Consider the following 27449-nt stretch of genomic DNA (forward strand, 5'->3'; position numbering starts at 1 on the left):
TAGGACAGATTGAGGTGTTTTTAGCCATAGCAACACATTAAATGTAATAGAAAACCATCTTGGGATGCACCAAACCATGTTGGACGACAATTCATACATACAAGTTCAAATAAATTGATTATTATAAGGTATTTCTTAATTAAGCTCCGAGTTTCCTACATTAACTACCAATCAAATACTACAATTCTGAAAGGACCAATCAAGTTTGTGGATGTGCCACCCATTAATTCCTAGAAGATGTGCCTTAAAGGCTTCTTTTGCATTTCAGTTTTGTTGGTCTCAAAAAGGAGCAAACTGTTAATATGAACACATTTATGGTAAATACAAACAAGTCATTTTCCCTCATTTAATTCTTTCAAAACCAGAGGAGTAGTATATTATGCAAGCATTGCAGTGCTCATTATTAAGTTGCTTAGCTCAAAAGAATAAAGAGCCAATAGTTTTGTCCATGATTTATTCAATGTTCATCAACAAGTTATTTATAAAATTAATAAAAAAAAAACTAAAAATAAATATAATTTATCATAAACAGTTTTATAAAAGATATTAAATAAATTTGAAATTTCATCTGAATTAGTAATTTTTACACTGAACATATGCATAACATAGTTTTGGCAAAAAACACAGGATGCTGACCTTAGTCAACTTTGATAATTTATAGCCACAAAAGAGCAACAAAATCATGATTTACTGTTACTTATTGTTCCCTGAAACCACCTTAACATAATTGTATCAACTTTTCAATCATTTCGAAGAAATTACATAATATCAAAATCTGACCCAGAATTTTTATCATGAAAGACAATAAATGGTTGAGACAGCATGGTTAACATGTCGGACTAGTACTGTACCGATTGCTTTGTAAGTAAACTGACATATGGATAGACAGTTGGATGAATTACAAGCCTCCTTTTGCTAAGTTACAAAATTTTATTTGATAAAATGCAAAATTTGATGACTATACATGATAGAGGCTTTTAGAACCTTGCACCATGATGTTCTCTTCCCCTTTCAGATATTTGGTCCCTTTCAAATTGTTTAAAATGGTTTCCTGACTTTTTACTATATCTCCTACCCCTGCTTAAATCAGAACTGTTATTATCCCTTCTTACAGAATAATGGAAGTCTTTAGCATTAGTGTTGTGTTTTTTCTTCTTATTAACACTGGTCCACTCTCGTCCAGTTGATTGGTTGGGGCTGTCCGAGATGTTACCAAATACATTATTTTCACTCTCTTCTAAATGCCCTTTTTTGTCATTAATTACTAAATCTGATGTTAAATTAGAGCATAACTGATTAAGATTATTATCACAGGCTTCATGTTTATCTGAAGATACCTTTTTATCTTCAGTATCATAAGTGAAATGTGTTATGTCTTTATCTCTAGTTTTGTCAGGGGAACTCACAGTTCTCCGCACTGGCATATTAGACTGAGTAACTTCCTTTTCAAGAACAGGCTCACTACTGACACCTTTGCTCTCACTATCCAAATAGTTTCTATTATTTCTGTTACCCTGGAAATTACCTCTATGACCTCTTCTATAACGACCTGGTCTGCCACCTCTCTGATAATTATCACTTCTTTCCTGAGAAAATTGTTGAAAATTACTTTTGTTTGATTTATTTCCTCTAAAATTACCCCTATTACCAGTATTCCACCTACCTATTCTATTTCTATTTTCATATCCCCTGTTGTCATGTTCTTGTCTATATATCTGACCCCTGTGACCTCGACCTCTTTCACTGTGACCTGGACCTCTTTCACTAACCTCTGACACACTTATAGTCCCTGGCCTTTCTTCCCTGTTTCTATGCTTGTCTGTTTCATCAAACGTATCTTTACATTTTGTGCACACTGACGCATATGTCTGTTTAGCAACATGCTCACTAAACCCACTCTCTGTACTTTTAGATGAAGATGAATCTGTTAGAGAAAAAGTGACCTTTGATGTTTGACCTTGAGCAATATCTGATATTTCAGAATTTACATTGTGATAAATGTCATCTTCCTCGACATTAGGTAAAACTGGGAGAGGTGAATGACTGGAAAAAGATAACTGTCCCGGGGATAAATACCCTAAATTTTGGCCTTGTAAAAGATTACCATCACTTGCACTTGAATGACATCCTTGAAACCATGGGTATATCACATGTTGCCCTGGAGATACCTGACCAGGTGATGGGTTGGAATGTTTGCTACCAATAGAAGCTGGAGATGATGGTGACTTTGTCATGGTTGCCGGAGATGGAACATGCCCAGTTTGCCCTGACAGACTGTGTTGCCATGAGAGCTGATCATGATGTGGAGCATGTAGTGTCATTGTGGTACCTGGAACATGCCTAGGTTTAGGTTTATCTGGGAAAGATGGACGTCTACCTGCTACAACACTCGCCCAAACATCTGGGTGTCCTGAAATATATATACATACAATCTAATGAAGGTGTTTATATATCAGTACAATATAATAGTACAATATGTCTCCCTATTCATCAGTTAAATGTATGTACAGTTATAATAATCATAATTCTCCCCTTCAGTTTCATGAAACTGTCAAATTCTCCTTTTCAGTTTCTTTTTACTGTCAAAAAAACTCCCTTTAGGTTTCAGATATCTCTAAGAACGCCCATCATCAGTAACTGTCAAAACATGTTCTTTCAGACTAATATACAACTGTCAAAATATTCTTTTCATATTAAATTTTTCATATAACTAATTCTTATATATAAATACAAGAGGTGTTGGCAGGACTGTGAGGGTGCTAGACTATTCTCAGTCAAGAATTGGCTTTGATAATGTAGAATTTTGTGAGTTTAAAAAGGGCCATAATTCTGTCAAAATCACTGTTAGAGTTATGAGCCTTGGATATTGACCTCTTCTTGAGCTCTTAAAAGAGTGTGTGAAGTTTCAACCTATTCCTTTCAGTAGTTTTGGACATACCATGAAAACTTAACCAAAGTGTGAAGCAGATGCTGCACCTGGGTGAGTACAATTATAGCTCTCCCTATTCTTTGAATAGTCAAGCTAAAAACTGCAACATTTTCAAGTCTCTGTAAAACATCAGTAATTATACTGCATAAACAAAACACTTACCTACACTTTAAATTTCAGTTATACTAAAAATATAAACTATTGCCATAATACTGCTTTTTTGTATACAATCAGGAAATACCACATCAATTACTTTGTCATTAATTTGGTTAAAACCAATTGAAACCAGATATCCTTAGTAACTGAAAAATGGATGATAGTTTTAATTAATCATGTCATCATGTTCATATTCAAAGATATGTCAAATTACAAAAATAATAATCTTAGAAAATAGGTTCATGGTTGATCCGCACTCAGCATGTACCCCCTACAGTCATTCTACGATTTCTGTTCAGCCTATAAAATCTTCACTGCAGGATCCACTATTAATAAACTTGAAATAAAAACGTTATTGAGGAATATTTTGCTCACTGATAAGGTAGCAGGTTACCCTTGTCTGCTATGAGTTAAAGCACTATCTTTTATAATCTTATAAATTGGTTTAGAGATTTATCCTGACAAAGAGGCTGTCGAAATCTCATTGGTTCTATTGCATTTATTGACCTGAAGAAAATCTAATCTTCATCTAACTTAAATTTGTGAGCATATCAGTTTACCAGCAAATCACATTGACCATAAAGAAACAAATTATGCTGAGAACCTAATTAGAACAAGAAACAAGAGCTTTCAGTAATGTATGTCAGATCACTTGATATATTCAGTGCTGGAGAGCTAGAAGCCATGCTGATGTAGGAAGATTTTATGTAGGAAAATTTCATTCCAAAAAATATATTGTTTGTTTGTTTGATTTTATGCCTTTTCCCAACAGTATTTCAGTCATATAGGCGAGTAGTTCCCTAACCATCGTTCCTGGAGAGTTACACCAGTACTAGACTACCTTCCTCCGCGCTGAACTACCAAAGCATCTCCCAGGGATCAGCAAAAAATATATGACTAGTTATATTTTATAAAGAGTTTGATCACAAAGGGCAATATTTCACTAAAAATACAATCCTAGGGACAGTGACCAAAAATTATGATTACAAAGACATTTCAAGAGGATACCATCAGTAGTTTTGCATGTAAAACTTTACCAAAGTGATTCACAAATACTGAAGCCTAAAATCCCCTGTAAAGTTGAGAAAGATAGCCCAACTATTCTTTGAATAGTCAAAGATATAACAACAGTAACTGCAGCTGAGATTCCATTACTCCAATCACGAGAAAATCACAACAAAAGAACAGTCATGAAATATATAAACTTAACTCATTCTCAATACAAGCCAAACATAAAATTGCAATCAATATTTGCTGAAAACAAAACTTGGCCATATGATACCAGCGAAGATGAACAAAATCAAAATATGTTTAACTGATATCCCCAAAGAAATGATTCAAATCACTTGATTTTAGCATTATATACCTCAGAATAAGCAATTTAAGGAATTCGGTATAAAATTTAATATAACATTCTTACATGCCAAATTTTAACACACTCATTATAATCCTTTAAAAGTTATCCTATGTACAAACAATATTTAGCTAAAAAAGTGGCATAACTTGAGCATTAATAAATATGAATCATGCAGCAAAAATTGAACTTAATAAGAGTTTTGCTTTAACATTTTCACTTATAATATTATGCCAAACATAAACAAAATCATTGAAATCAAAACAAAATGTTTTGGCATCATTTTCAAAGAGTCGAGATATTTACATTTAGTTAAAAATATATTTTGAAAGGTATTAGTAAGGTACTTTCTAAATTTACAATGTAATAAACATCATTTTAATATAAAGAAATGATTAGAACTTAAATATCTTTATCTTTTCTTTATGGAATAAAGCTTAGACCAGAGCCATGCCCAGTAACAGTTATAAATAAATGTGAAATACCCTTTCCATGGTTGCCAAACAATACATGATAATGTTTTCTAAATTCATATCAAACAGTGCTTACTTACTGCTTTTCCTTATAGATGCCTTTTTAAAGAAAGTGTTTTGTTGTTGTATTATTCATTAACTGTAATATAATTGGGTATCATATGATGAATTTAGAAACATGTATCTTCCAGAATTTCTACCCACCCCATGAGTGGCCTTGTCTATGCCATAGCTATAACCATTTTCAGAATCAAAATGTTAGAAAAACTTATAGGATATTACTTTAACTTTTCTTTAATCTTACTCAAATAAATAGGATATTACACGAACTTTTGAAATAAATAATGTTAATATCTCAGGTTTCTGTGAACCTTATTATATTTGAAAAACTGTATAGCCCTTCTAATCTATATATGATGTATATTATAATACTGTGTATGAAACATAAAGTCATAGTTTGTAGGAACCCCTCTGCTTTAATCTGCCTGAATTAGTGAAGACATATTCAAGATGCTGGTAACAGACATAAATCCTGCCAGCTAGAAGCTACTCTCTGCTACAGCCCACTTACACACAGACTTTATGACTTTATATTTTAAGTGGTAGCACTGTAGGGAGATTACTGGAGCTTTATTCTCCGTATACAAGTTATCTCTAGGTATCTCTGTATCTCGTGAATGCTTCAAATAAATGAAACAATTATGGTGAGTTCTGAAGTATATATCTAGAACAAACAACATACAACTAAAATAATCTCATCTATCTTAAACTAGATGCTGTAATCATTAAATTAAAGTTCAACAATGAAAAGTATTATTTCTATTTTTGCCAACCTCCACTTCTTAATTTGTCTTCTTTATGTTGTTTTGTCTTCTTCTTTATGTTGTTGTTGTTTTTTTATTTATATATTTTCTTTTTTTTAGAATTAAACAAAAAATAATGTAAGCATTTATGTATTTCAATTTATCAATTAAAAATTAAACTATAAGAGCAATCTTTTTTGGGATAAGATGAACAAAATGCCAAGTTGGCCTAAATGCTCACATGTGTAAATAGATGAAAAGTACACATGGGCACAAACATTTTTTCATATAACTTTTTTAGAAGTAAACTATACAATGTAACAATGTTACAAACAAAGTGCCGATCTTTTTTCAGGGAAGATTTATAAAAAAAAAATTTCCTATACAGTTGTATTTAATCAAAGCAACTCCCAGGGACCAGATTATCACTGACCTCTAGCCAGGAGCATGACTGATATCAAATCTGTAAAGGCTACATGAATACCAAATATCTTTCAATTTAACAATATCAGACAAGCCTTTTTTAAATTTTATTATTATATCTGTGTTCCTTTTCCCAGTGTCCTTTTCCTATTTTAAAACCCATTCTCTATCTTTAAAAAAAATCCCAAATCAAACTGAAATTACCGATATTCAAACTGATAAATTTGCTAAAATTCATTCTTGAATCATATTAACAGACAGATGTTTTCTCACATTTTATTATCAAATTTTATTGTATTTGTTACTCCTCAGTTGATATTTGTGTTGATTATATGTCACACAATTCAAAATACTATGCCAAAAGAGCCTGAAAGGAGGTTTTAAAAGATACCAAATAATTTTCCCAATTTAAACAATTTCATGATGCCAAATTTTCCAAACTCTGGTGAAAACCTCGATAATCTGAAATAAGTGCATCATCCACATGCAGTGCCACTATTGATAATTGGTGTATGATTTTTTGATGTTATGTTATGGTTTAATCAAATTTCCCAGAAATCAGAAGACAATGCTACAATCGAGTCCACACAAAACTTTAAAAAATAAAACAAGAGTGCCATGATGGCCCTGAAATCGCTCACCTGTATATAAGCCCCCCGGGGCCGGGCCAATTTTAACCCAGGGGCTTTTATTTGAACAAACTTGGTAGTCACTCACTAAAAGATAGTTCATGCTTAATATCTAAACTCCAGCTCTTTGGGTTTTTTTTAAAAAGAAATTTCTATAGTTTTTACTATAAACATATAAGGAAAATCAATGATCCCCAGGCCAATTTTGACCCCAGGGCATTTATTTGAACAATTTTTTGGTAGACACTGACTAGATGATGTTTCATACCAAATATTTAAGCTCTACCTCTTTTGGTTTTCTAAAAGAAGATATTTTAAATTTTTTCTTTCGGTTGCCAAGTTCTGCTTGGAATTAAATTCTTTGAACAATTTTTAAAGTTGACTACCAAAGGAACATTACTGTGAAGTTTGGCTTCTAAGCTGTTTATGAGGAGATGTCGTTTAAATTAAAAGTTTACGGACGGACGCCAGACAGACGGACGGCGGACGAAAAGCTATCACAAAAGTTCACCATGTCACTTTGTGACAGGTGAGCTAAAAAAAATAAAGGGCTATAACTCTGACAAAATCACTGAACAGGAATTTGCTGCTCAGGTAAGCCAAGAAAAAACCCAACTTGCATCACAATATGAAAATCCATACTCAAAACTAGCCACAAAACATGAATGTTATAATGAATTCCCTGATTAACATACCTTTTACCCCTAAAACAAGTAGTTATAAAAGAATATTGTGATTGTTTGACCTTACCACATGGAGTTAAACAAAGCTTAGTGATGAAAAGATTTGATTTCAAGGTTACATATAAATCATCCGTCTGCCAAACATTTACCTTATCTTTGCCTCCCCTGGTGCTCGAGCATGTTCTTATTATATCTACTGAAAACACTGTAAACTAAGGTAACCTTCTCTCTAAACTTCTACCATCAAATAAATTCCCCTGACTTATGTATCAATCTATAAACAAACTTCAAAACTGCTGTAATAAGCTAATGTATAATTTGTAAAAAAAATATATGCCAAAATGCAAATTTGTTTCAGGACACCAGAGTAATATTTCACTTAGAAAAGACTACCAAAAGATATTGACAGTAATTAAACATCTTAGGAACATTTTTATCCGATGTTTTGTGTGCATGTTGTGTCAATCATAAATGAAGATGAAAACTGGATCTATAAATAACCAGTTGATTCTTAGACAGTTCAACAGAGATGCAAAAAGACTGTGATGACACAAAAGCACTCAAACATTTTTGTGTTAATTTTCATGAAAACTTAAAATTGTTATAATGATTAATAAAATCTGTCGAAGATGAATGAATTAAAGCAACATGCCACCAGAAGAGAACAGAAAATCTAAACTAGTCTTGTTCTAACAATTCAAAATACCTCTTCAAATACATAAAACAGTTGAGAGAACAAATACACAACAGTTGAAAGAATTCAAAACATTTCTTTAAAACATAGATATTTAATATGTTTGCTTTTAAAAAAGATACATGTAGTCTGCTTTTCTGCCAAAGAAATATACATTTGTACCTTCTTGAAATATATTACAGATTTCTTTCATTCAGATTATGATAGGGACCCAAGGCACTCATATCAAGTTTTATGACATGACTTGATTGGAAACAATCTTTTGAGGTTAATGTTCCATTGATGTAAGTCTAGACCAATAACTTGTGTGAAAAATTTCAGATCATTCACTCACTCTGTTTATTCAGCATAATTATACTAGTTGTGAAAAATGACACAAAATTGAACCTCATTTGACCCTCAGTGGAGTTCCTTTAAACTTAAAAGGGAAACGAAAAAACTGCTTTGATATTTGTCATAATTTGTGGTAATGTAAAGTTATACATTGACTAAAATTAAAGTGACCAGTATATTGATTTAAAATTAAAGGCTGGCTACACATTAACTAACTTGAAATATCACCCTGGATACATGGCATACCAAATTCTTAGATTTTGTCCAACCTCTGTTGTGACATGTGACTACATTCAATAAACTTTGAGGAATGCTGCTTTAAGTGGGCACTAACTATTGTACATTGTGTAAATAATCTTATTTGTAAAATGATGCTGAAATTTCTCTTACACCCTTAGTAAAATTTTGGTAATAAAAATGTTTAATTCTGTCTTATTGTCACCATATACATTCATTCTTTCACATACATTCATACAATTCTTAAACTATAAATATATAAAGGATATTTATTTGTTTTGAGTGAATATACTTTATGTCACACAGAGAAGTGAGAAAACTGTACACTGGTTAGTATACAGTAATTTCATGGGTATTTGTGAAACAGTCAGAACTGTTGTCCCAAAGTAAACTGTTGTCCCTCAGTATCAGGTATCTTATGTTATTACCTAATGCCTTCTGTAAATACTAATTCCATATCCACAACTGTTTTAATGAACTGCTGAAATCCTTGGCATGCGCAATGATGAAATGAACTGTTGACAGACCTAGCTAGCTAGCTGGGGATAGCTTCATCAGTTGATTTAATCCAAAATGCTTGTCTAGATTCAAACCCACAGCAAGGCTGGGCAATATTTCAATGTAAGCCTCTCCAGTCCTTAAAATCCTATTTTGATACACTTTACACAGAATAATGCATGAGAGTGAAGTACCCATTCTTTTAAATGTTGAATGGGGTCTAATTATTTTGTGCCACAAAATATTCAGACTTTTGATTGATGCTTTAATGTTTCTTTAGAGAAAATTAAATTTGCTCTGAGAATTTTTATATTACTTTGTTTCACTATACATTTATGACAGAAATGAAGAAAAATGAAGAGAACAGATGCTTGCCTCAAATGTTTGATCCAGGACTCAGTTATCCAGTTAATCATTGCCATTCTTAATTCTTAGCTTAAGTGGCAAATTTACTTTAGCAAATTGAATAGAAATCATCTAAAAGATACTACAGACAAATTTTATGACTCATTCATACAATCACTAGGAAAAGAAGTTTTAATGTATTTCTATTTTCAGCTATAGCAAGTTCTAAAGAATAAAACCAAAGTTCTTTCAGTAATCTTAATTTATGACTATACAGAGATACTACTGACCTAAAACGAGTATGGGTATAAACATTCTGACATAACTTGAGGACCAGTCTGGTTATTAACATTGTTACATAACTTGAGGACCATTCTGGTTATTAACATTCTTACATAACTTGAGGACCAGTCTGGGTATTAACATTCTGACATAACCTGAGTCCCAGTCTGGATATTAACATCCTGACATAACTTGAGGACCAGTCTGGTTATTAACATTCTTACAAAACTTGAGGGCCAGTCTAGATAATAACATTCTGACATAACTCGAGGCCCAGTCTGGGTATTAACATCTTGACATAACTTGAGGACCAGCCTTAGTATTAACATCTTGACATAACTTGAGGACCAGCCTTAGTATTAACATCTTGACATAACTTGAGGACCAGTCTTGGTATTAACATCCTGATATAACTTGAGGACCAGTCTGAATATTAACTTCCTGACTAACTTGAGGACCAGCCTGGGTATCAACATGTTGACATAACTTGAGGACCAGTCTGGGTATTAACATCCTAACATAACTTGAGGGCCAGTCTGAATATCAACATTCTGCATGCAAATAGACTCTACCACCAGCCTATTAATGAAATTTACATTGACAAGATTATCTACAAATTATATGTAACAGCACAAACATATAAGACTTACCTTTCTTTTCTGGAGTTGTAACAGGAGTGAATGTATTTCTGTTAACCCAGGCACCTTGTAATTGTGGTGAACTTTGTACTGACTTAACTTCATTTTTGGTAATTTGTACAGTTGGAGTAGATTTCTCCATGACTTTGGTTAAGGTCAAGTTTATGACCTTTTGATATGAATTAGCACCACTAGTACTAAGCTGATGAATGTAACGACTAGACTTTGGTTTCTTCACTTTATTCTGCAAGCAAGCATTTTAAATATTTCATTTTAGACCTTTAACTTAATGTGTTCTTTCTGTAAATAATTATCTATATACAATATACATATTCATATATCCAGAACGTACAGTTGCAATCAATTTGGATAAACATGGTGGTAGGAAAGTATGAAGCAATGTCTTTTCTGATTTCCATTGCAATTAATTATTTCCTAAACTATAATCACAGAATAAATGGAAAAACGGTACATAGTGTCTGCCCAACAGGAAACTTTTACTCAAATGAATTGATGTCTATTGATGTTTATACATATGTATGAGCTAATTTCCCAATTTTATTGACCCATCATTTTACATCTGAATATATAACTTGAACTTTCATTATCTCCATCTTCTTCAAGGTAATAAAAGGCTCATTATGCTTTATTTTATTTCTCAAAAGCTTTTATTATTTTTGGTATCCTGTTAAAGTTTTCAAAAAAACTTTCTTTGTTTACATTTTGCTACTTTATGACAAATAATTTCACATTCAGTGCTATTTTCTTAAAGTGATAACATCTAACACTGTTGCTGGGCAACCACATAATGATTATAATTAATAATACACTTATGGTCCCTGAAATTTGGTTTGGTTTGGTTTTACCTCTAAAATATAAACGGTGGCTGCAATTCTTATGCCTCAACCATTAAAGGCCACCCCTTAACCACAAGGAGAATGAAACCATAAGAAATAACCATATTCTATTTATGCATTTGCTCTTCCGTATGGTCAATTTTGAATGTGAATACATATTTCCTTTCATTTTATGAATAGGAAATTGTGAACAATACTCCAATAACCATACTATAAATTTTTTGAAGTACTACACAAAATATCATATTTTGTATAGTGGCCGATTAGAAATATGATAAAGAAAATAAATAAACTATATGTAATTATAATAGCAAAGTGGTACCACTCAAAAAAGAGAACAAATTCATTACATACAACATACATGTACCGCAAATTGGAAGTGATATTAATGGCTGACTGTAAAAACTTTGTACATAGTGAGCATGCAAGGAAAAAACAAGTGAGCATGCAAGGAAAAAACAAGTGAGCATGCAAGGAAAAAACAAGCATATTCAATGTTATGATGAACAATGTTTCCAAATGCCCTTTTCAAGGACATTATTATTTTCACCATTTCAATGACTTCAAAAAAGCTTCCATTCTGGTGATTGAAAAAAAAAAATTTTTCACAAAAACTTACCTCAAAATTAACTGTACATTCTATTTGCATATCTTTTTCTATTCCAACACTCCATTTCTCCATTATATAGGGTGGATGGACAAGCTTGAAAGATTTTTGTTGACCTTTAGCTGTAAAAGTGACATCTTTAATACATGTTAAGATATTAAAATCACTGTCATCACCACCATCATCATCTTCATCATCATCATCAATTTCCATGTACATTTTCCACTTATGTTCCTGAAATGAAAGAACATAATATGAAACATATTAAAACAGGAGATAATTAACCTTTCACATAGTTATACCCATTTTAGTCTATAGTTATCTTTTACGGAATAAGGACATTATTTTATTTCAGTGAATATATTTTCACCACACATGACAAAATTCCATATATTTTCAGAACGATTAGTGATAGATAATGACTATTACATAAAATTAAATATGAGTTTTAAGAGGAAGACCTCAGGTGCCCTTCCGTGCATTATTTTAGCCCTTCCGTGCATTATTTAATGCACAAACGGACATCTGAGTAGAACCACAAACGTTCTTGGATAGCTTCCTCACATGAAAGAATCCAAAGTCCCTGTCCGGATTCGAACCCACAGCAGTGAGGGAATAGTGGTTTGAAGTCAATGACCTTAACCACTCAGTCACAGACGCCCCTGACTCTGAACACTATCATATTTATATTTCATATTTGTTTCTTTTAATAAAATTTGAAATATATTTGTCTGATAAATCATCAGTAAAATGGGTACAATGAAATGATAACAGATACTCATGTATACAAAATGTTAACATGATCATACAATTGTTTGTATGACACAACAACATGATGTAACATAGTAGAGTAATAATCTTAACGCATTCTAAAACATAACAGAACACTGTTATCAAGAATTGTCCAGTAAAGTAACATTTGAAATCAAACTGACATAAAACAAATATAAAATGAGTTATTTGATAAGAGGAGTAAAAGCTTTAGATGGTTGTTAGTGGTAAAAGTACTCTCAAACAATATAGTTTGTATTTCCCAACTTATCACTAAAATCTTCACGATTTAATGCAAACAAGACTTTTTAATGTTTGTTTTAAGATATCAACATGGACTTTAGAGTTGAGTGCCTTTTATGATGCCGTGTTGTTTTTTTATATATTGCTATGCTTTTAGAATGTTACAACGTGAAGAATGGTAAATCATATTTATTACATACATTTGTACTTATAAACATTGAGAAATATTGAAGAAAATGCATATTTTCATTTTCCGCATTTCACTGTAAAAAAATTTTTCCATAGCAATAAAACATTATGTATTTACATATTTTCTATATTTTCACTGGTGTCTTGCCAGATTACTTTCTTCTTGCTTAAGCCAATACACACAAATTAAAGTAGAAGTCTTAAGAATTGTATGGTCAAAAAGAGAAAAAGTGAAAAGTATAAAAATAAACTGAAAATTCAAGTTTTTTCTATAAATATAGGATTTTTATTCATCTTACAATCTGAAAACTATCATATATATTTTCATACTACTTGATGAAAATAAATCCTGTATTTATAGAAAAAACTCAAATATCCTCTAAATATGCTGCTATAAATATAAACCTAATGCGACAAGTGTTTAATTACTGGGTAATGACACTTGTGACCTTTTTGGAATTATAAACATTTCTCTACATACAGAAACAGCATATTGGATAATACATTTTTTTCATCATTTCTGGTGGTTTACAGAAATTTTTGATAACGACAAACAGTGGTTACATTTCCATCACAATGGCTTATCTCAACAAGAGTACAAAAAGGTGAGCAAAAAAATGCAATTTGAAACAATTGTGGTTGAAGAAAAATGGCCAGTCATTGATCATATGATTTTACTATATAATTTATATACAATAAACTATTATCTAGAATAATCACAACAATGCAGTCATGTTATTTTATGTTGAAGGTACGCAGAATGCTTTAAAATGAAAGGAGATGTTGATAACTTACCTTGTTTGACTGTCCAAGCCTCAGGTGATGACCAAATATCATGGTAACTTTCACTACACGACAATCTTTTTCTGGTGTCTCCTCGGAACCAAACTTCTGTAATAAAAACATTTATTTATACTTGATTCTTCTTAATAACTCAAAAACAGCAAAAACTCAATTATAAGCAACACTTCTTCCAAGTGTGAATTTTTCTCGTTTATCTTATATTAAAATCTTTGTTTATAACGTAATAGCTAGAAGAAACCCTGTATAAATATCCATAACAATCATTCACCCCTGTAATTTATATGTTTATAACAGTGAAAAAAATCAATTAATTTTCAACCAAAATAATTTCACACCATGACAAACTTGACTGATAAGATTTAGATCCACACAGATACTGCTTGAACATGATGCAAGTTATTCAGAAAATGTTCCTTTAAGTGTCCTTTATATCAAGGTGGCCCTTATAAGGAGTCAATTGTAATCCTGATCCACACATCCATGGAAAATTGCTGGGACCTAGTATCGGCTTTTGAATATCAAAACCCTGGTAACAGCCCTACACTGCAGGAACAACAAGACAATTAAATTACCCCCCAAATGCCCCTGCAATGCTAGTAATTTTAATGTCATAACAAAAACACTGCACTGCCCCAGAAGCTGAGAGGCTAAAGTTATAATTGATTGGTGCATAAATTGTTCACCTCAAATGCCATAACTCATGAACATACGGTTTATTTATTTCTTTTTTTGTAAAAATGAATAAATGTCCTGAAGACAAGGAATGACTTTTCCTTTTAGGTACCACTAATCAGGATTGGAGTCCATAGATTTAGTTCTTGTTGACTTTATCTTAATGCATATTACAAAACATTCACCAGCAATCAATCTCAATTCTCTCTTTGAACAGGAGGCTCAAGTATTGTCAATGCTTGATTGTAAAACATGAGCAAAATAAGAGCCATGCAAGGGAAGTCACAATAAGGAATAAATGTAGTTAGATGAAAATCTAAGCTATAATGTTTTAGATAGTGATGTACAATTATCAGTTAACTTTTGTGTAAAGTTTGGTCAAAATCCACCCAGTTGTTTGAGCGATGTTGTTGGAAGAAATTGTGGCTAGCAATAGACATGCATTGAGTACTTTGATCAGAGATGGGTTTTAAACAACTTTTCCTAGAAATTTCTTTTATGTGTTCCCATGCTGTAAAAATAATAATTTTCTTAGTACTATTTAGAAAATATTTTATTAATAGCTACTGCTTAAATTTACAGTGTTACAATCACCAGCAGTCCTGAATTTTTAACAAAATGTCTCTTATCTCAAAACCTTCAATGGACAACATGTCCCTAAAATGCACGAATCTAATAATAAACTTTGGTTAAAATTAACAATCATTTCATTAAGATTTTTTTTTTCTCCCTTCTTTCTAGCTAAGTACACAGACAAGAAAATGCCAGCAACACACAAAAACAGGTTCGTGAAGTGAAACAATATTTCTAGAAACTGGTAATTGCCTTTAGTTTAACAACAATAATAATAGTCTTTCAACCTCAATTATTCAATTTTCTCACATCTGCAACCAATTTCTGCATTATCAAATTGACAGAATCATTCAACTAACAGCAAAGGGAGGTTACCTGTGCCAGAGGAGGAAAATTGAGAAGTCTATAGTTATGTGCCTTGAGAAGTTCAATTTCTGTCTGCAAATAAAAATAAAGAAGACAAATAATAAATTGTGATTACTCCTTACAAGAGAAATATTAACATTGTTACTATTGTTTAACTAAGGAATGTCACTAGTCTTAAATGTTACTCAAAATATATATTTATAATATAAGATCCCTTATCATAATGATGAAATTATGCTGAAAAAAATAGCCAATTTTGAATTATACAATTAGTTCTAGCACTAAAACCATCATAAGTATTATAATTCTATACGAAAACCATAAAAATCAAAAAATACAATGTAAGATAAAAGCTTAACCATAGCAGCTTTTTTTAGATCATATAATAATTATATATGTATATTAATTTACACTTACAAAGAGTTCATATCTATGACCAAGAGACTGTATTCCCATATTACTGAGATCATCTTGTGTAAGATTCAGCAAAACTTTGCCTGTGACATGGTGGTGTAAAAATAGTGTTGCATAATCTAACAGGTCTACATTGTGACCTGAAATATACAATGTTAACCCTTAAAATTAAGAACTAGCAGCAGTCTGACTTTTTCACTATAGATCTAGGTCAGTTTTTATCTCCATACAGACCAAATCATATACTGCTCAAGTCCAGTATTTAATAGTTAAAACTTGCAATTTTAAAAGCGGAATGTTTAATCTTAAAACAGAAAGAAAAAAAATTTACAGTGTAATAAAGTTTCAATATTTTAATTTTTTTTATTCTTATCACTAATTAGTCCCATAGAGTGTCAGCATACACATGTTTTACTGTATTACCTTTAAAATAGATAAACAAGCATTCTGTATTGCAGTTTACAGTCGAACTTCGTTCGCTCGAACTCGGAGGGTCTGTGAAAATTTGTTCGAGAGATCGGTAGTTCGAGCCAACCGAGGTTGAACTATTATTACATAGAACACATATCTAAAGGTTTTCCAGCTTACATAGGTCAAATGATAAATACGTCAATATAATTGTTGTTAGAACATCTGTTTGTCGAATACGTCATATTAAGAATTATTAACGGTACACTGTGTTAATCTATATTTATGCATATTGTAATTGATTGAGTTCGATTGGGCGATCATTATCCAAACTGTGAACAATGTTCAAAATATATTTATATGTCTATTATGGAATTAATTTTATTTTAAACAATGAATTAATTAAATATAAGAAATAACATTTTACAGCCGCATATATTTGTAGTCATTTACTAAAATAAACACGTACAAGTATCATTCTATAAATAGATTACACTGACAATTCATGATACATGAACCACGGTTGTAATTAAAGCCGTCCAGGTAAACGTCATTTATTTATTGACTTTTGCGCATTTCAGGAGTTGTTTTCTTTTTATCGTTACTAAAGACGGCAAATATACAATTTTATCATAACAAACAAATCGGTTTCAACACCTTTTATTTTGTATCAATTAACCCTAATTGCCCTTGTCACGATCACGAGGTGTTAAAAACATGTGTCACCGACTGTCAATTATTTAGAACATGTCGACCTGCAACTTTTGTTGTCTGTTTGTGTTCGACCAAAAAGGACTATATTTCTGCCGAAGGGACCAGAGATCAGGTTCGAAAGTTCGAGAGATGGGTGTCGAGCCATCCGAGGTAGAACAATATATATTATATAGGAATTTTGCCAGGACTGGACGATGATTTTGAGCGAAAGGAGGTATTTGAGCAATCCGAGTTCGAGCGAACGAAGTTTAACTGTACTAGTTCAATGAATGTACAATTTTTTAGGTATTATTTTAGAAAATATAGTAACCTTTTCATTGATCATTTTGCAAGTTTCATTATTGGATTAAGAGTTTTTTTTTCTTATGTTTTTGGTTGGGTTTTACATTACACAGTAGAGGTCATATGGCAACTTTACAGCTAAATTACTGGAAGACCTTGTTGTCCTTTCATGTAAAATAACAGGCACAAACAGACACTTAAGTATAGCAACCGATGTTTTGCAAGCTAGCTGCATGGCTTCCACAAATAAAAGAATCCATAGTCCCTGGCCGGTGAGTGGCAAGCAGTTTGAAGATCAGATTGATGCACATAACTATACATACCCTGAGCCATCTGTTTTATCCACTGATGCTGAAAAATCAAACATTATTATTTTTAATTTGAAATAAAACAAATGTATTGAAATTACAATGAAATTACTATGAAATTAACATTAATTTATTCAATATTCCTTTATGCTTACATGAATAACTTTGCTATTCATGCCTGGCAACTAATCTCTTCACCACATACTTTACTTCCTGTAAATATTTTGAAAATCCACTCTATCTATATAAATTTAAAAGACTAATTTAAAGGTCTGAGCAAATTATTTGTTTATTTACACAATGCCACATAAGAACTTAATAAATGAATAGCATGATTTAGCATCACAGGGAGATTACTGTTTCCTATTGTTTTCTATAGCAACCTCAGCATGCATATATTTGTACAAATGGATGAATGTCCTTCCTGAGTTAATGTTATATGGTTACTGTTATGTCTTTGATCTCTGAAACCTTGTTCAGCATTTGTACTCTATTTGGGGCTTTTCCCCCCACAAGTATAGTCTGTATAGAATGCCCAAACATTCATCCTGTAATGTCACCCGAGTGTATACAGACAGATGGATGGTTCAATTACATTACACCCCAGAACATAAAAAAATCAACATCACTTACCACATCATATTCTGTCCATGTATTTACATCATGGGAATCCAAAGCCTGTAAATTAAAAATACAATGTAAAATTTCAATTTATTCTGTCTGATAATCTACACAATGTGCCAGCAAAGTTCAAGTTCAAACACCTGTATCATGTATTTTATAGCAAGAGGGTCATGATGGCCTTTGATCACTCACCAGATTCTATAACTAGAAATTGTCATTAAATCTACAATGAAGAACATAATATTTTTGTTTGATCTTGAGTCACACAAAATCTGTAAAGATCATATGGCAACTTTCAAACATTACTGGCAGAAGAAGACCTTAAATGCACCAGAGTAGAATCACAAACTTTCTAAAAAGTTTCAATGAGTTCTTGTCAACAGTTGCTGTACAAAATTCACAGACCCCATGACCATGATACAAGCAAATTGGTAGATGTTCAATAGACAATGCTACATTCCAAATATTTATGCTTTTCACATAGCAATTATAATCTCCCCTGGCCGTCATAATTCTATCAACTTTAAGAAAACTGATAAAAATTTTTTACATATTGGTGCTTTAATAATATTTTCCTTCATATGTATAAAAAAATTTACATTTCACCCAAATCAGCTGTTTATATTAATTTGTTCTTCTTCATATTTTGTCGATTATATTAGATCTACAGAATACTGACCCCCAAAATGGCTGCCAATTTTGGCAAGGGAGGTAAATATTGTAAAAATTGGGAACTGTCTTTAAGCAAATGAATTAATTTGGATCTTTAAGAAAGGTAAGTAACCTTACAGCTACATAGAGTTGCTGCTGCAGATCCTTTTCTCTAGCCATCAGCTGTATCTCCTTCTCTCTAAGTTCCCGTTCTTTATTAGTCAGCTGACTTTCTGCTTTCTTTAATCTCGTCAGTGTTGACTCTATTTCATTTCTGTAATATATATGGTGATCTTATTTATTTTATTTTTAACTATGAAAAATCATTTTTATCAATAACAGGTGGTCCCTAAATCTAGCTTAGTTTGATTGGTTTTATATGTCATATGGCGCCGGAACAGGAAAGATGATTTTGGTAACCCCTTAGCCATAAGGGACATCTAGCTTCATAGACTGACTGTTACAAATGATACTTTAATGACTTTAAAAAAATATAGTACTACAAACAAAAGTATGTAAAAGAAACTACAAATGTCAAGTAATCTTACTGAATATATTTGTTCACATAACATGTCATAAGCTTTGGTGGCAATCTTATTTAACTGACTGGAATCATTTAAGCCATTTAAGTGAAAGACCATTGATGGATCATTCCTGTATAGTTTCATTACTTTTGGCAAAGTGTATTTAGGAGAAAATGTTGCTTAAAAGCTTATTTGCATTTTCAGCTCTTGTGGCCATTTCTTTCAACAGTGAGCAATATTTGTAAAGACCTCTGATAATGATTGTAACACAGTTACATCAAAATTTACCAAGAAGTTGAGGAGATGTTGTTAAATGTTATTCTATTTTTTTTTATCTCTAGTGGCCATTTTGTTCAATGGGCCTTTATGATTACATACTTATTACTCTAGTGCTTTAGAAGAGATGTTTAATAAAAATCGTAACGCCACACGCCAAAAAATAATAGCTCAACTTGAGCACTTGTTGTCCTGGTGGGCTAATGAATGTATACCCTTATATACCACATTCTACAGTAAAATACTACAGTGAATAACAGTTCTGGTTTCAGAGATATTCATCTATCAATTGAAATTTCAAGTCAAAAAGGGGCACAACTTTTATGGAATGCAATGAAGAGTTGTAGAACTTGGTCTGCAAATCTTGCTTTTGACCCTGCATATACAATAAAGTTTCACTTAACACTTATCTGTTTTAGAGAGATTAGCTTGCTAGACAGTAAGTTATTGCAATATTTGGCGAGGATGTAGTTAAACACAAGTAAATCACTTAAGTGCTTTATATATTAATTAATTAGGGAGCCAACATGCAACTAAGATCAACCCACTTATACCTATACTTAGTCTACAATGAAAGTTAAACAACATACTGCCAGATGTTCTTGTGGTCCAGGAAGGAATTGGTAACATCTTGCATAGCCTCTGAAATACAAGACAAAAACATAAACAGCATAGAATATATCCATTTCCTGTATACAGCTATACTGTCTGGGGATAATCGTTTCTAGAATAGTTAATATAAACTTGACAACACGATTGCATATAAAAACTAGAAATGTGTCATCATGCCACGGATGCCCCCGCATGCAGCCAAAATTTCAGATGGTGCATTAATTATTTTTTTCATTTTAAGTTCAAAGCCCTTAAAACTTTTCAATGTTAACACAAACCATTTTCATACAATGTTCAAGGCACTGAAATTGTTCAGTCTAAACCTTTTAAAAAATAGCATATTGCATATTTGTAGCCAAAATAATGGCTAAAAGTAAGAGTGCTGAAACTGAAAGTTCAAAATTTTTCCAACATTCAGGAAAGATAAGTTTGTCTTAAATCATTGAACTACAACCAAATTCAAACTTAAACTGCTTATTCCTAAGATGTATCTATATCATTTTCAAAGTGAAAGGGACATAACTCTGCCAAAAAAATCATCAAACCATGACCAAATTCCAACTTGACCTGCCCATTCCTTTGACATATCCATATGTCAAATTTAAGTTGAATATGTAACACTGTTGGGTAGATAATGAACAGAAACTGTAAATTTCATATTATTTTCAAAGTGAAAGGGGCATTACTCTGCCAAAAATCATTGAACCATGACCAAACTCGAACTTGGCCTGGGCATTCCAAAAACATATCCATATGTCAAATTTGAGTTGAATGTGTTGTACCATTGGGGAGATAATAAACGGAAACTGAAAATTTCATATTACTTTCAAAGTGAAAGGGGCATAACTCTGCCAAAAATCATTGAACCATGACCAAATTTGAACTTGACCTGCGCATTCCTTTGACGCATCCATATGTCAAGTTTGAGTTGAATGTGTTGTACCTTTGGGGAGATAATGAACGGAAACTGAAAATTTCATATTATTTTCAAATATCCATATGTCAAGTTTGAATTGAATGTGTTGTACCGTTGGGGAGATAATGAACGGAAACTGAAAATTTCATATTATTTTCAAAGTAAAAGGGGCATAACTCTGCCAAAAATCATCGAACCATGACCAAATTCGAACTTGACCTGTATTTTCTCATGACATATCCATATGTCAAGTTTGAGTTGAATGTGTTGTACCGTTGGGGAGATAATGAACGGAAACTGAAATTTCATATTATTTTCAAAGTAAAAGGGGCATAACTCTGCCAAAAATCATCGAACCATGACCAAATTCGAACTTGACCTGTATTTTCTCATGACATATTCATATGTAAAATTTGAGTTGAATGTGTGCAACCCTTCTTAAGATAATGAACGGAAACTGATGATGACGGAATGACGGAAGGACGGAATGACGGAACAGGGTAACACTTTATGCCCCGGCCATTACATGCGCGGGGGCATAAAAATTTCTTACTGCAAAGAAGATAATCTCAGATTTTGATTTTTATGTGGTGACATAAACCATCTCCAGGACACCTCCATCACAGTCACCTGTTCCGGGACAGTCCAAGACGTCCAGGACGTTATGGCTTATATATACATATGTACATTTCTATAAACTATTCAAAAGTCTGAATAAATAATTTTACACAATCACATAAATCAATAAGTAGTAAATAATTCGAATAAACTAAACAAACTATAGTTACCATCTTCCAATATAATATCAAGTTTATTAAGGATCTGTCGGAAAGATGGACGTCTCTTTGGATCTAGTTCCCAACATTGGGACATAATCTTGGCAAAACATGGTGGACATTCACTTGGTATTGTCAGCCTCTATGAAATTCATACAAAAATTTTAGCATTTCTGTTTTTCCTCCCTTTATTGTTCTGCTGTTTTTTCAGCTTTGTAAAGGGATTTAAATTCACATGAACTAAATTTCGCTTTTTTACCTTAAGGAATTTTGTGAATTTGTGAATTTGTCAAAACCACACTTGTGAAACAAAATTATATAACAAGTTTGGCAAGTCTTAACAAGTTTGTATACTGAAAGTTTTTTTTATGACCAATGTAGGTTATAAATACATTAACTTGTAATGAAAAGAAACCAAATGATCTACCACTTTGTACCATTAAAATACAGTAAGTCACAAGGGAAATACCATATTATGTCCCTTCAGTAAACAGATGGACACAAATTTATGACAAAATAATGATATATTTGTGATAAAAGTTGCAGTAGTTTACCTCTTCTCTTTCTACAACAAGCCAGGCTACTTGAAATCCCTCTATACCATTAAATGGTACTTCATGAGTCAACAACTCCCATAACACCTGAAACCAATACATTCAAATATTAAAATTTGAAATATAGTCATTGATATCATTACCCATTACTTTTATTATAATGTTAATTTCCAATAAGCCAACTGGAGTTATTCTTACTGCTTATTTTAGTGAACCATGTGACAAAAAGCATTTTTCAGTACATTGTTGTACTTTTCAACAGTAAAATCTGGTTTTCAGTGTGGTAAATTTTCCAGAGAGCAAGGCTCATCACCAGTGAATGATCTTGTCTAGAATACAAATTTGTAAATATTTGCTTACACACACATAACAACAGGAATTAATTGTGCATGATATTTTATTGAAACCATCAATTAATTATTGGCATTAAATAACTTTTATAACACTAGTAAGTCACCAATTTCACAAACAAAATGGTAGAACATTAAAGTTCCTGGGCAAGTGTTACATGTTTTAATAGCCAGATTTATGTTTTGTTATTGAAGGACAAAAGTGACCTTAACCTTTGACGTTTCACTCGAAAATGAGTGGGACAGGTAGAACTCATCAACGTGTATCCACATACAAAGCTTGAAGTTTATTGGTCAATGCACTTTGATTTAATGATAAGTTTTATATTAAATTAATAACAGGTCCAATTGACCTTTACTTTTGACATGAAAACAAATGTGACAGGTTTAACTCAATTAAAAAAAGTTACATACCACTCCATAAGACCATGTGTCACATGTTTCTGATACTGGATGACTCTGTATAACCTGAAAATATCACTCATAATTTGTCAACACCAAAAAGACAGAAAAAAAAATTTTTATAACAAGAGTCTTCTCCTCTTAACAAATAATTATTATTTTCATAAAATTATCTAAAAAGACAAAAAATCTGACAAAATATAATAAATTAGACCTTCCTGTGGATCAAAAAGTTCTGGTGGGATATGGGACATAATAAAAGGACCACATAAGTTGATACATGTATTTATAAGAATGGTGACAAAAGCTCCTTTATGTAGAAACTTGAGCAATAATAAATACAAGTCTTGATATGTCAACAAGAATATGTAAGTTAAAATGGAAATCAAGTCCAAGTTTAATTATTAATCATCTATGAATTACAAAATGTTTTATGGTGTTCTATCTAAAGCCCTTATGACTCACATCAAATATATTTGAAACAACCTTACAAAAAATCCATCCAAAATGAATGCATAAACGTATTGATAACAAGAGTGGGGAGGAACCATTTAACCACCACAATGGCTTTAAAAAGAAAATGATAACAATTAATTATTTTTTTTACTAGAATGGAATAATTTGCCATACAACCATGCCACATACAGGTTTGAAGAAATTCTGACCACTACTGAAGGATGAATTTGTACAATGAACACTGTCCATCATGTAAGCAGAAAATATTGTTTCTGTTCCTAATTTAGAAAGTATTGATTTACCTCCGGTGCCATCCAGGGAAACGTTCCTGCCAGGGACATCTTTGTTGTTCCACCCATGAACTTTGATGCCCCAAAATCACAAATCTATACAAACAAAATAATATTTGTATTAACAGTCTTAATGTATTACCTATTATTTCCTTTAACAGAGCTAGTCTGTTATATACTGCACATATCTTCATAGTAATATACATGTAATTGATATTGTACTATTGATCTGTAACAAAACACTCATTTCACTTTAGCTTTTACATACATTTCACTCTGCCTGGTACATATATTTCACTCTATCTGGTACATATATTTCAACTCCGATCTTTTACATATATTTCACTCTATCTTGTACATATATTTCAACTCCGATCTTTTACATATATTTCACTCTATCTTGTACATATATTTCACTGTATCTGGTACATATTTTTCACTCTATCATGTATATAAATATACTCTGTCTTCTACATAATTTTCACTCTTGTACATGTATTTTAGATCATACTGTGGCATTACAGCTTTCTGATAGTGGAAGACCTAAGGTGCTAATACAAGCATTATTTAAGACACAAATGGGGGCCTGGGAAAGCCACCAAATTCTGTCAGCTAGCTGGATAGCTCCTGCACATGGAAGAATGCAAGGATTGTGCCAGGATTCAAACTCAGAGTAGAGAGAGGCAAGTGGTTTAAAATCAGTAACTTCACTCGGATAGTGAAACACCTCATATATGATAATGAAGACAATAAATATATTGGTAAAGAAAACTAGAATAATGTGTAAAGAACTTACTTTACATATCCAATCTTCTGATATCACCACTGTAATATTAAGAAAGAAATACATTTATTTTAAAGAAATAGTGATAAAGATGTCAAATAACATGTACAGCATTGCGCTTTCAGATATATGTATTTTACAAATTTGTGTGAATGTCAGCTACCTCACATCATGAAAAACATTTGACTGAAGTATCATGAAGTTCTGTCAACTTAACAAGTGTTTCATAAGTTCGAGAGTATACAAACTTGATTTCACCTGATGACCTAGATTTTTGAAAAAATAAACAATAGTGAATCTAGTCTATGATTAAAACTTATCAACTATTCTGATAAACTTTGCTGTTCTTCTTATTAAAACTTCTAGTTAGTGGCAGCAGAGTTGAGTAGTTATTGTGTCTGATTAAGAATCACCAGTTATGTGAGTTCAAACCCCCTACAGGAACAAGCTGACATTTCCTGGAGAAAGAAACTTTACACTCATCACTCAGTATGCCGTTAGTTCCAAAAATAAGTGTGTGAGCATGTCATTAGGCTTATAGCTTCCTACACAATCTTATCTTAATTAAACCTGCATTTGCTTAACTACATAAAATAAAAAATGTAATTTCTTCAATGAAAACAACTTTATTGTCATCCAAACTTTATTGTCAATAACAAACAATGAACATTTCAAATAGTTTGTCTTTGAACAACAACTAAAATAGATCAGTCTTCATCATGACATTATCACCTGATGTCACATGACCAACTATCATATAGGAATGTCAATACCATCACAGTATATCTGGAGGACAGATTATGTAACTACTTACCATTTTTAGATTTGAGATCTCTATGAATGACTTTGATTGGAGATTCCCTGTGTAAATAGTTCATTCCTGAAATAGAGAAAAGAAAACATTCAACAACAGTTTAAATGATAATAAATTTATAGGTACCAACCCAGACTCTTAAATTAACTAGAACTATCACTAAATGTGATTAATACCCCCCACAAGACTGCTTCGGAAATGAGGATGTTACTAGTAACAGAATACCTTGTAAAGAATTGAAACAGAGTTATGGTTGTGGGCAATTACAGATAGTTGTGGTTCTTGTATGTTGCATTTCCTTTGAATGTGGTTGGCCATTGATGAAGTTTTATTGGATTACTCTGTAAGAAGTCCAGAAAGACAAGGAAAAGGAACAAAGGGCAATAACTCTATAAATACTGAAGATTGAGTTATGGCTATTGTACACTGCACTTCCTCTCATTGCACTTGACCATTGTATGAAGTTGTATTGAATTCCAACTACTAGTTTTCAAGTTATGCACTGGACAAAAAAGTAACAAAAGCAATAACTGTTATTAGTCCAAATAGAGTTATTGTTCTTGTGCACTGCACTTCATCTCACTGCCCTTGACCATTGTATAAAGTTTCATTGAATTCCAACCATTAATTTTCAAGTTATGCACTGGACAATAAAAAGTAACAAAGGGCAACAACTTTTAAATTAGTCAAAAAGAGTTATGCTTTCTGTGCACTGCACTTCCTCTCAATATACTTGACCATAGTATGAAATACTTTTGAATTCAAACTAGTAGTTTTCAAGTTATGCTCTGGACAAGGAAAAGTAACAAGGGGCAGTAACTCTGTAATTATTCAAAATGGAGTTATGGTTCTTGTGCACTGCACTTTCTCTTATTGTGCTTGACCATTGTATGAAGTTGTTTTAAATTCCAACAAGTATGTTTTAAGTTATGCTCCAGACAAGGAAAAGTATCAAAGGGCAATGACTCTGTAATTTGTCAAATGGAGTTATAATTCTTGTGCACTGCATTTCCTCTCAATGTGCTTGACAACTGCATGAAGTTGTATTGAATTCCAACCAGTAGTTTTCAAGTTATGCTCCAGACAAGGAAAAGTAACAAAGGGCAATAACTCTGAAATTAGTCAAGATGGAGTTATGGTTCTCATGCACTGCACTTCCTCTCAATGTGCTTGACCATTGTATGAAGTTATATTGAATTCAAACTAGAAATCTTTAAGTTATGCTCCAGACAAAAAAAAGCAATTGAAAAGTAACAAAGGGCAATAACTCTGTAATTAGTCATAATGGAGTTATGGTTCTTGTGCATGGCACTTCCCCTTATTGTGCTTGGCCATTGTATGAAGTTGTTTTGAATTCCAACCAGTAGTTTTCAAGTTATGCTCTGGACAAGGAAAAGTAACAAGGGGCAGTAACTCTGTAATTAGTCAAAATGGAGTTATGGTTCTCATGCACTGCACTTCCTCTCAATGTGCTTGACCATTGTATGAAGTTATATTGAATTCCAACAATTAGTCTTCAAGTTTGAGTCCGGACAAAAGAAAGCAATGGAAAAATAACAAAGGGCAATAACTCTGTAATTACTTTAGATAGAGTTATGGTTCTTTTGCACTGCACTTCCCCTTATTGTGCTTGACAATTGTATGAAGTTGTTTCGAGTTTCAACCAGTAGTTTTCAAATTATGCTCCGGACAAGGAAAAGTAACAAAGGGCAGTAACTCTGTAATTAGTAAAAAT

At 32.2% G+C, this 27449-nt stretch overlaps 1 protein-coding gene across 2 annotated transcripts in view; it reads right to left on the reverse strand.

The window, feature by feature from the left end:
- Nucleotides 1-433: 433 nt before the first annotated feature.
- The window catches only part of LOC132751289 (uncharacterized), a 33323-nt gene continuing 6307 nt past the window's right edge, over nucleotides 434-27449 (reverse strand). For both annotated transcript variants that reach the window (XM_060741451.1, XM_060741450.1), the window contains exons 5-20: nucleotides 25715-25780; nucleotides 24913-24941; nucleotides 24129-24212; nucleotides 23383-23436; nucleotides 22619-22705; nucleotides 22077-22206; nucleotides 20351-20402; nucleotides 19099-19234; nucleotides 18319-18363; nucleotides 17701-17728; nucleotides 15977-16113; nucleotides 15569-15631; nucleotides 13940-14035; nucleotides 11954-12175; nucleotides 10490-10721; nucleotides 434-2410 (exon numbers count right to left, since the gene is read on the reverse strand). In XM_060741451.1, coding sequence (XP_060597434.1) covers nucleotides 978-2410; nucleotides 10490-10721; nucleotides 11954-12175; nucleotides 13940-14035; nucleotides 15569-15631; nucleotides 15977-16113; nucleotides 17701-17728; nucleotides 18319-18363; nucleotides 19099-19234; nucleotides 20351-20402; nucleotides 22077-22206; nucleotides 22619-22705; nucleotides 23383-23436; nucleotides 24129-24212; nucleotides 24913-24941; nucleotides 25715-25780 — 2894 coding nt within the window. In that variant the 3' untranslated portion in view covers nucleotides 434-977. The remainder of the gene's footprint in view (nucleotides 2411-10489; nucleotides 10722-11953; nucleotides 12176-13939; nucleotides 14036-15568; nucleotides 15632-15976; nucleotides 16114-17700; nucleotides 17729-18318; nucleotides 18364-19098; nucleotides 19235-20350; nucleotides 20403-22076; nucleotides 22207-22618; nucleotides 22706-23382; nucleotides 23437-24128; nucleotides 24213-24912; nucleotides 24942-25714; nucleotides 25781-27449) is intronic.

Source organism: Ruditapes philippinarum, unplaced genomic scaffold (assembly GCF_026571515.1).
Source record: "Ruditapes philippinarum isolate M1 unplaced genomic scaffold, ASM2657151v2 ctg1018_1_1_1_1, whole genome shotgun sequence".
In the NCBI taxonomy this organism is placed as follows: Eukaryota; Metazoa; Mollusca; class Bivalvia; order Venerida; family Veneridae; genus Ruditapes; species Ruditapes philippinarum.